The 10,640-nt window shown below is 56.0% G+C and overlaps 2 protein-coding genes across 2 annotated transcripts; both read left to right on the top strand.

The window, feature by feature from the left end:
• Nucleotides 1-36: 36 nt before the first annotated feature.
• On the top strand, nt 37-1,326 carry VOLCADRAFT_103287 (uncharacterized protein; the record flags this gene model as incomplete). The annotated part of the gene is made up of 1 exon (XM_002947152.1): nt 37-1,326. The coding sequence occupies one exon, from the start codon at nt 37-39 to the stop codon at nt 1,324-1,326; it is 1,290 nt and encodes a 429-aa protein (XP_002947198.1).
• Nucleotides 1,327-5,101: 3,775 nt separating this feature from the next.
• Nucleotides 5,102-8,242, top strand: VOLCADRAFT_116300 (uncharacterized protein; the record flags this gene model as incomplete). The annotated part of the gene is made up of 5 exons (XM_002947151.1): nt 5,102-5,329; nt 5,785-5,898; nt 6,240-6,380; nt 6,839-7,615; nt 8,108-8,242. The coding sequence occupies 5 exons, from the start codon at nt 5,102-5,104 to the stop codon at nt 8,240-8,242; spliced, it is 1,395 nt and encodes a 464-aa protein (XP_002947197.1).
• Between the last annotated feature and the right edge of the window lie 2,398 nt (nt 8,243-10,640).

The raw sequence follows: 10,640 nt of genomic DNA, 5'->3' as shown, positions 1-10,640 counted from the left end.
TGTGTTGACGCACGCGCAAGAAGCACCTTGCAAAACATGTCGTTCCTCCTCCTGACTTCAGTTATCATCGCGCTGGTATCAGATCCAGCATGTGGTTCTTCAAATATCGGACGGCTTCAAGGACTCTACATTGGTTGGATCGCGCACGCAAACCTTGGCGATGAGCTGGTGCTGGACATTTTTGGATATTTGCTGCGCGACGTCCTGCTGGAACCTGGCATGTATCAACGGGCGACTTTAGAGTATCAGAAACCCTTCGTTTCAGGTCAAATCCAAAGGCTCAACTTTTCGGCTTACGGCTTTGCGGTACTTGGCGGTGGCTCGTTATTGGAGGCTAACCACAATTTGAGGACCGACCAATGTCACGGTGTGAGAAATGCTAATGTGCCGCTATATGTTCATGGAACAGGCACCCAGCTACCTCACTTGGAGTTCAACTCTCTGAATCTTTTGTGTGTACAGCCGCCTGTTTGGGGAGGTGTGCGCGGGCCCCTGACAAACGCGCTTCTGGCCAACATGTCGCAGCATCTCCAAAGCAACATTACTTATGAACTACCTGTATTTGGGGACTCGGGAATCCTCGCTGACAGAATTTTCCCTCGCGTGTCCTCCGCGGCTGTTGTCGCGAAGCTGGAGGATGCCCTTGGTACTGTGAGTTCTGACGGCGTCATCTGCATCAGCGGGGCCGTACGATCGGGCCATAAGGATACATCAAATTTTAAGGACACCGCTGATTTAATAAAGGCATGGGTGAGCAAATACATTGTCGTATTGCTGCCAGTGGACCCTGAAACAGCCGACAGACAGGTGGTCGTACACTGGAAATTGCTGACGTCGGACCCCAAGGCCAACGGCAAACTGTTTTTCAATCCGCAAGTTACCAATTACGGCGTCTGGCTGGCCCTCTTGTCCCGCTGTGATTTGGTCATAAGTAGACGGCTCCATGCGGCTGTGATGGCAGCAGCCGTCGGGGCGCCGTTTGTCGTGCTGTACGAGAATGCAAACACCCGGCTATACAGAAAGGCCAAGGATTTTGTGCTGGGGACCGTGGGGTCGGACGGTTGGGAGGAGTTTTTTGTACGGCGGGGCGATTTCAACGGATCGGTCGCTGCCTTGACCAGCCTCCTGGATACGATGCGCCGGCGGCATCCCCGGCAGAAGGCAGCCTTTGGCCGCGCCATAGAGCACGCACACTCGGTCTACATGAGCAGCTTGCGGGCGTTCGTCCGAACAGTCATTCCCGACAACTTGCGGTCCTTTAAGGACGTGCACATTCGTATATCTCGATACCTCGACAGCGCGAGGTTCGATTTAAGTTTTGAGTAAGGGTCCCATCGCATCGGACGGACCGTGTAACACGCTGCCTCTTCTCTTAACGAGAAGTAGCAGGAGGAGGTTTTTCTTGGCTGGACGACGGCACACGAGGGCCACCGGAGGACCCGACTCATGCCAGTGCGGTATTCGGTATGGTTCCGTTCGCACTAGGTTAGCCTCCTTAGAGCGCTGTATGTATTTTGGGATGTATATATATGTACGGATGGTGCTTAGCTGTTGATAAGCGAGGGGTGTTGTTCATGTCGCGAAGGTGGGTACCGGGGGAAAATCGGTTAGCTCTCGGTTTCGGTTGCGATGCCCTAGAGAGGAAGCGATAGGACCCGCTATCGGTGCATGCCACACGGATGTTTCTGACCGTGTTGGGCACATCGTGGGGACATCGCCCACGCCGTAACGCATTTCGGGAGAATCGTTGGTCATGTGTGGGCTGAGTTGAGTTGAGACGAGTCGAGTCGTGTTGACTTGAGTCGAGCTGAGTTGATTTGAATGATCGAAGTTAAAGCCTCCACGGTCAGGTCAGGAGAGTTGGGGCAGTTCTGTTTACCTAGGGCCTCAGCACTCACACGACTATTTTGTACAAATCTCCCCCACTCCGCAGAGCTCTCGTCGGTTTCTCCGTATTTCTTTCATTTTTATTTGTCTTGAGGTTGCGTTGTGGCGGTTTAGCGCGTGCACATCGTTCAGCTACCGGTGGGCTGCGGTCCGCAGTGCGCACCTGCACTACTGGGCTGCCCGCTCATCTCATTATTAATACTGAACACGTAGCACCGGAACTGGATAGTCATGTGTCATCTCTGGTTTACGCATTTGATGATTTGCGTGTTTTAAGCAGCAGTCTACGCAGATGTGCCTTTGGGGGCCAGGCTACAAGGTTTTCCAGGTCTTACAGGTGACAGAGCAGTTGATACTTGGGATAGCTCCAAGAGCCAGTTCGGATCCGTTGCTGCACTTTAAAAAGCAAATCCTTTACATTGTCCTCCTTCCCGTTGGCTCATCTGGCAGGGGAATTAGGACAGGTTTTGATTTACGTGTTCGGTGCTTACCTCAGCTGAAAGCACTTTGGTCGGAGCATTAATGCTCCGACCAATGATTGCTGTCATTCTGTAAAACAAATATTTGTTTTACAGAATGACAGCAGTTTGGCTTGGTTAATTACCTGGGCTGCTGATGGTCACTCCAAGTTGCTTTCCTAGGGAAACCCTTCTCCGGGACAATGACGATGATAAACGGGTTGGGAATCGACATGGACCTCCCAGTATTTTTTATCACAGCCGTTCAAACGCCTTCCGTATCCGCCAGCCCGTGAGCCCTATCCGCGTCGCCAGCAGCCGCCCGAAACCGTCCACTATCATGCACGTGGTCTGGAGGTCAATCCAACCCGCCCTTAGGTACCCTCTCAGGCACCCTCAGGGAAAACATGCCGTTGATGTGTGTGCATTTCGCCGTTGGCGGGGAAAAGCGGGCACATGGCCACTGACCCTCCTCCGAAGGGGGTGGGGTGGGGGGACTTCCTGGGCCCAACTGATGCCAATAGGGGCGGCCAATCGTGGCCAATAAGCTGCACATCGTGATAGAGGGCCCTACTCCTTACGGCGCACGTCGCGATGTCGGGTCGCTTATTGCAGTCCTTAGCTAGGTGTCGACTGTGTGCGCTAGCTAGCGAGGGTAAGACGGGGTAGGCGATAAACTTCAGAGCTATGAGGAGCATTTAAGGTTTAGCACAGTGGCCTGGCTTAATGGCTGATTGTTGCCTTGGCTATCTTTTGTTCATTTGCAGACGGTTGCAGAATGAGCAGGCCAACAGCACTACTTGCCGCTACGCTAGTTGGATAGGGACTGTTGCCAGGCACGACGACTCGGATATCCTCTGCTGGAGGTGTCTACTGCTGAGAGGATTGTATTGTGTGCAATTGCTGGGGCGGTGATAACTGGAGGCGTTAGTTAGCCTGCTGGCCCCCTAGGAAATTTGTCGCCTATCGCTTGAGGTTTGTGTGCCAGTCTGCTTGCGGTGTACCAGTACGCTGTACTTGTCGTTGGGGCTCGAAGTCATGGTCCGGAGCCCAGGGTCTTCGTTTTTGTTGGTGGGACCGAGGTGGGACCGAGGTGGGACCGAGGTGGGACCGAGGGGGGCCACGTAGGAACAGTTCCTGCGGACCCGCCCGCAAGTGTGCGGAACTTAACAATTGTAATTCTTAGTATTTGCTCAACGCTTCCCTTACAAAGCCTCCAGTCATGCGGCAGTCTTGTAGGCCGAAAACCCAACGTTGTCTCTGCCGAGTATTCCTCGTGTGTGTGCGTGTGTGTGTATGTGCGTGCGTGTGTGTGTGCGTGTGTGTATGTGCGTGCGTGTGTGTGCATGTGTGCGTGTGTGTATGTGTGTGTGCACGTGTGTGTGTATGTGTGCGCGCACGCGTGTGTGTGTGTGTGTGTGCGTGTGTGTGTGCGTGTGTGTGTGTGTGTGCGTGTGTGTGTGTGTGCGTGTGTGTGTGTGCGTGCGCGCGTGCGTGTGCGCGCGTGTGTGTGTGTGTGTGCGTGCGTGCGTGCGTGCGTGTGTGTGTGTATGTGTGTGTGTGTGTTTTATATACATTGTTGGGGGTGCGTGACCCCATACCTGTAAAACTACCCATACGAGCCGAAGGCCCAAGGGCAATACTACAACGCCTAAAAGCCACGGAGAAAAGGAAACACCGCACATCAGCCCAGGCTAGCGTCCAAAGGGGGTAACTGAGTTTCGGTGAGCTGACATACGTTCCAACATCCTCGCCAGACGTGCGGCTGGTTCCCATTTCATGGCCTCATCAACATGCTCTGTTGATGATCGAATCCCTCTTCAGCACGAATATCATTATAGGCTGGGCATTCCAATAACACGTGTTTTTCATCCTCGATTTGGCTATTTCTCTTGTCCGGCGGGGTTGTAACTGTTGTAAACGGTTTAGGGTCTGTCCTTCTCCCTCTGGTTGTGAAGTCCTGCAAGTGCCTTCCATCCTCCTTTCCTTCCCCGCATCTTACTACTGTAATGCTTGCTCGTGTCTGTCTGTGTTCAGTCTTCTGAAAAAGCATAATTACTTGCAGTTACATTTTGGTACCTTATTTTTCGACCAATTGACGACCTCACCTCCAAACGAGAGGAGTTCTTTGTTTTCTGCCTAAAGGGATGTTGTTCGCAGGTGACCGCAGGCATGACCTCCGGTTACGCCACCGGCTTTTGCCGGCGGCTCAAAACTTCAATTATTTTTGCAACGGATATCCTTATTCCATATCATGCAATCGGATTCATGATTGACATTTTATCTCGCCGGTCAACTCTAGACAGGTACTGATCATACAGTAGTATGACGGGACGATGACGGTCGTTGGTGGCGTCACTTGGTTCCGGGGCAAGCCTGCAAACCAGGAAAACTTCAATTATAAACATGAAATTACCTTTCCAAAGACATGCACCAATTGTTTCGCCGCGATTGACTCCGAAATGAACCCTAGCGCACCTACCCAGACCCTGCCCGACTGCTAGCTTCCTTGTAACGCTGGCCAGCGGCTCCTACGTGCAATTGGCGTAACGCATTTCATCTTTTCGAATTTATCCCTGGGATTCCTCTCGCTTTCCTCGTCTCTGCCGTCCAAGGGGGGCGCGCGTTCCGTGTCTGCCTTTGCTCGCATCCCGGACGAGCGGCTGCGACGCGCGCCACGCCGAGGGGTAGATTTCGGATTTTATAGATAAAATCAATCTTGATTGATTAACTATTCAAGTGATAAATTGTACTTCATGATGTTCGGTTGGGGTCGCGGCAACGACTCGCCGGAGCAGCTTGCTGCAACGTCTGAGGCCGGCGGGGACGCGCGTTTGACTCCTGGCCTGGCCGCCATGTCTGCTGGATCTGGTGCCGTCGGCTGGGCACCCCTTCCAGTCGGCAATGATACGCCCCGCAACAAGCAGCAGGGACAGCCACAGCCCTTCAAGCTGAAGGCTCATGACGTCAAGACATACTTGCAGGTGCCATTGCATGTCTGTCTGTTTGTCTGTCTGTGTATCTGGGTGTGGTTTTTACGAGCTGGGAAACACCGGGGCATTGATCGCCCGCATTCCCGCGCATATACGTGACCTGCTCATGCATGAGGTGTCTGTGCAGAATCCCCCAGCACGCGGTAGGGGGTAGCGGTGGATTCCCACATAGCGCCTCCCCACATAGCGCCTCCCGGGGAATCGATGTTCATGATGTTCGAACGTGCAACTGCGGGCCAGCCTCCCGGCGCTCCTCGCGTCCTTCATCCCTCGCCTTATACGAGGCCACCGCATTGCGATCTGACCTCCCCACACCAATCCATATCTGTCCTGGCCCCACCTTCCCCCTATGTTTCAATCATCGGTGGTTCGTCTTACCTCCCTCCCATCCCTTCCCTCCCTCCACACCCTCCTCCCTCCCCTCCCTCCACACCCGCCACCCTCAGGACCGCAGCACAGCGGTGGTGGACTTGTGCAGTCACGTGGACGCCCCCGCGGATGTGATATTCGACCTGCTGGCAGACCCGCACCAGCACGAGAGGATATTCGATGCCATCGAGGTGGGGAGCAGGGTGGGGAGCAGGCTAGGTTAGTTACAAGTGCCGCGCGAGTGCGGGGGGATCCGTCAAATCCGGGAGGCCATGGACTATGTATATTGAAAGTTGATTCCACCGTTCAATCAACAGTGGTTTCTGGTGTCTGCTACCTAGACACCATCTCATCCAGTCACCCGACATCCGTAGAGGCACATTAAGCCATAGGACCTATTGAGATTTTTGGGTTTCGAATGGATTAGTAATTAATAGGTACTAGTTTGCCCAGACACGCCCGCCAGCAACACAACTCACATGTGGGTGTTCATATCGCATATCGCCGCCGCCGCCGCCGTCATCGTGCGCAGTCCGCCAGTGCCGAGCTGGTTTCGGAGGAGGGTCCCGTTCGGAAGTGGCGGCTGGACTACCGGGCGAGGTGGAGGTTCTGGAAGGTTGGCGGCGTGTGTGACAACAGGTTGTGGATGACGACCGATCGGGAGCTAGGAACGGTGAGGGGGGGTGGGGGCATCCCGACATGACTGTGTGTTTTCATGATCTGAACCACCAGGAGGGAATCGCCGCAGTTGGTGGCCCTGTGTGGTGGTTTGGTGTTTGTGGGTACTTCAGCAGGCAATAAGCCGGGCGGCCGCGGCTATGTGACATGATGACAGGCAGGGCCGATGTGTGTGTGTGTGTGTGTGTGTTTGTGGGGGGAGTGGTTTGCTCTTGGGAGCTCCCCCCACCCCCACACACGCACATCATCACATAGCTCAGGTGTGCATCCGCAAGGTGCCAGGCAGGGGTTTACCCGACACACGGCCGGGTGGTGAGGGCGGGCGCACCTGGTGGCGAGGGAGTCGTTTATTTCTTCCCCAGCCACTAAGCTTTGGTACCGCACTCCTCTTACCACTGACCCACGGGTCTCTACTCCCCTTTCCTCCGCTGGTCTGTCCTTCCCCCCGCGCAGGTGTCCTTCGTCCTGCGGGAGCCCGGGTTCCTCCGCAAGTACGAGGGCACCTGGACCATAACCGGACCCGACGGCAGGGGCCCCGGAGCCGGAAGCCGAGGTGCACCTGGGGGCCCAACTCGCTCCAGGGGGCCAGCCGCCGCCGCCGCCGCTGCCGCCGCCGTCGCCGCCGACGGTGGAGTCGCCAACGCCACCAGTGACCAAGCGGACGCCGTTGGGGATCTGAGCCGCCTAAGACTGAGGCGAGAAGCGGCGGGCTTGGCGCCCCCGTCACCCTCCGCCTGCAGCGACACCTCCTCGGAGCCCCGCTCACATGCCTTGAGGCTGTCCTCCAGATGCAGCAGCGCGGGCAGTTTAACCAGCAGTAGCAGTAGCGGCAGTTTGGAACGCTGCAGCGCGGGGAGCGCATCTGCAGGCCGTAGCAGCAGCAGTAGCAGCGGCAATAATGGTGGGGGCGTCGGCGATTTTGCTGGGATGTTCGCTGCCATAAACAACCCCTTCACGACGACAACGGCGACGACGGCGCTGCCGCCGCTTCTTCTGACGATCTTTCGCAGCGTGCCAGGCAGTGCTGCCGCCACCTCCGCCGCCTCCGCCGGTGCGGGTGTTGGTATTGGTGTTGGCGCCACTGGTTTCGGGGCCTCCCATGCGGCGCAGTGCGCAGTGCAGCCACCGCTGACGCAGCAGCGGCTGCAGGCGCCTCCCCTCTACCCCACGACTATCCGGGTCCGCAAAGCCATCTCGCCGAAGGTCAGCCCGCCGTACCCCATTAACCAGGTGAAGTACGGCAGCGCGCGCCGTGTGGTGCCAGCTTCTGAACCGGTTGGTTTGAACCCCTCGAAATGAACCCCTGGGGGGTGGGCGGGACTGGTTTGAAGGGGTTAGTTCAGAACCGCCACGCCCCTCCAGCACCATCACATATAAGTTGCACGGCACCTAGCAGCTGCCGGCCCACTGCTTTAGGGTTGGGCAGAGTGCTGCCTAATGAGGATAGGACGGCTGTAAGTGGACAGTCTTACGTGCGACGACCCCCAAGTCCTCGTAGGATTCTCTCTCGCCACCCACATTGCCGTGCCTGGCTGCCATCCACCCAAACCCCCCCTCACACACAAACCCCACCACCACCATCACCATCACCACCACTACTACCACCGCTGCCACCACTGCCGCCACCACCCCCTTCAGTCGTCAGCCGCCCTCCGTCCCTCCTCCTCGTCTCTCTCTCTCACCCCGCCCTCCCCCGCCCTCCCCCGCCCTCCCCCGCCCCAGGTGCTCAAGGGCCACGCTGCGGGCCAGGTTAATGACATGCTGCAAGGCCTGCTGGTGGCTACAGCTCGGAAAATCGAGGAGGAGGAGCAAGTACTGCTGGGGCTGGGGCCGGGGCCGGGGTTCAAGGGCTGGTGAGTTAATCAGTTGCACGACGTAGGACGGCGAGCGCGGGTGACGGGGTTGGGGGGGGGAGCTGAGGGGATATGGTCGTGACAAGGCCCTTCATGAGTGGGGGCCTCATCTGAAAAATCCGAGGTATAGCCTGTTCAAGGGAAAAGGTGAAAAACCGTTTTCAAAACACCAGCACAGTCGCGAGGAGTGTTGCGGTGTATGTGTGCATATGTAGGGGGGCCCGACAGAGAGGGGACTTTCGTAATGCTGTCCTGGCTCCCGATAACGAAAAGTGTGTTTTTGAGGGCCTCGGGCGGGTTTTGTTTGTGTGAGTACGGCATGTTTGGGGTTTGCATGGGCGGACGTGCTGGCTGCTCTCAAGTTGTGTTGTATATAGAGGTATTGAAAACAAAATAAAATTTTGAATTGTTGGAAGTTTCAATAGGTTTGAGGTAGTGTGTAGCGAAATACGACAAACCTAGGTTCCCTATGTATTGATGACGATAGTGATGGTGGGGTTGTCCCCTTCAGGTTGTCCAGGGTGGGTGCAATTAAGTGGGGGGACTAAAAACGCACGACCGAAACGATCAGGCTGAGCGCCGTCCATGCAGAATTGTCGCCTGCTGCCGCCCGCATGTCTTAGCCCCTGGACTGGCTCTGCTTAGCTGCGGCACCTGTGCAACCTGGACGGGCTAGAGGGAAGAGCAACGCCGCCTGGTCGCCAACACGGACTGCCTGTGCCCCCAGAGCTTGGTTGCGGTGCACATATATACAGACACACACAATGCACACGCACACACACAGCACACACACACAATGCATACACGCACGCGCGGCACACATGTGACTCTTGGGGAATGTGCCCGCACGGCAAACGGCCCGTGGGCTGCGGCGCCGTTGGACATGCTATCAGGTGTCGGGGGGGATGTGGAGTGCCAACCACTTCCCGAGGAGCGCCCACGTCCGGAGAAGTGCATGTGCATGCTTAGATGTTGCATGCACGCCGGAGGCCTGCCAATGCGCGCATGCATTCTGATAGGGCTTACGTACGGCATGCGTACGGCAGCTTAAAAGTTAATGGTGCATGCAGCGGGGCATATTGATTCTATTGAGCGTTCGAACGATCCGAGCGTTTACGAGGAATGTTAGTTGCAGTTGCGGTTGGCGGTTGTACGTATGACACCATTGGGAGGGTACAGATTCCTGGTTGCAGTACATCACCGTACCCGAACGAGGTGGGGTGGGGAGGTGGAGAAGAACATGCCAGTGAAGCGGGCTGGAGGTGTTGAAGTTGTTCGGGACATTCGCTTCTAGGTAGGTGGTACGCACACCACGAAACTGCACCTTAGAGGGCCCAAGGAGAGGGATGAGAGGTAAAGGCGGAGGAGAGGATCACTGATTTGATTCCGACGGGGAACGAGTACTGCTGGTGGTGGTGGTGGTGGTGGTATTGGAGGTTAGGAGGAGGATGGGGAATATTTCTCATTGCTGAATTCATTGAGTGCGTTAGGAGCGGCTCCGGCGCAACCGAAACAACTCAACATGGATGCGCACGGCAACGTACAGCAAAGCTTAGGTCTGCTGTACGGCGCTGCTGAATGATAATTAGTTGATAGCCGTTGATGGTACGTGTCTGGCGTTGACGCTTCGGAAGCACTGGAACACCCCCCGTGAGGTCGGAGGGGGGGGATGTCCGTCGCACCTGTCGCGGCCGCAGCGCCGGGTCCCCTGCCTCCACCTCGCTGCCGGCACCTCACCAGCAGCTACCTCACCAGCAGCTTCAAAGGAAAGAGGCGCTGGCTGAGCCGCCTGCATGACATTCTGTGCAGGTGAGCCAAACTGAGTGTGCTGTTGGTAGCAGTAGCGGCGGTGGTGATGAGCTTGAGCTTGGTATGAATAGAATAGGAGTGGTGGTGGTGGGGTAAGGGAGGTTATGGATGTGTATATACATACGGATTAGGGTGCCCCTCTAGCAGGGGAGAGCAGGGACTGCCCCGGGAAAGGGGGCCGCTGGCGAAGTTAACCACCCTGTAACAACATACATACATACGGACAAATCTTGCGGAGTGGAGAGGTGTGGAGGGATAAGGGCATAAAATCTAAACCTGAAGGCTGTTGCTGCTGCTACGGTTGGTCTGGACTGTTGCATGGCTTCAACGTCCATCCCCTTTCAAATACTTTTTCTCCAATTTACACCTTCCTGCTAATCAACTATTTCACCCTGCTTTGTGGCTTTGTAAGTCCCTGGTCACCGGCGCCGACTTCTTTGCAATATCTCTAGCATTATAGTACAGCGGGTTCCGCGGTCTACTAAAACCTGGACTGCTCGTTCGCCTCGTCGTCACTGCACAGTTGCATTTGTGTGGCCGCTGTCGGTTTTTTTACCTCTAGAAGCAAAAGTTGCTTTTTGATTGCGTCATGG

This window comes from Volvox carteri (genome assembly GCF_000143455.1).
Source record: "Volvox carteri f. nagariensis unplaced genomic scaffold VOLCAscaffold_5, whole genome shotgun sequence".
In the NCBI taxonomy this organism is placed as follows: domain Eukaryota; kingdom Viridiplantae; phylum Chlorophyta; class Chlorophyceae; order Chlamydomonadales; family Volvocaceae; genus Volvox; species Volvox carteri.
This window is presented reverse-complemented; position numbering and strand designations above follow the sequence as displayed.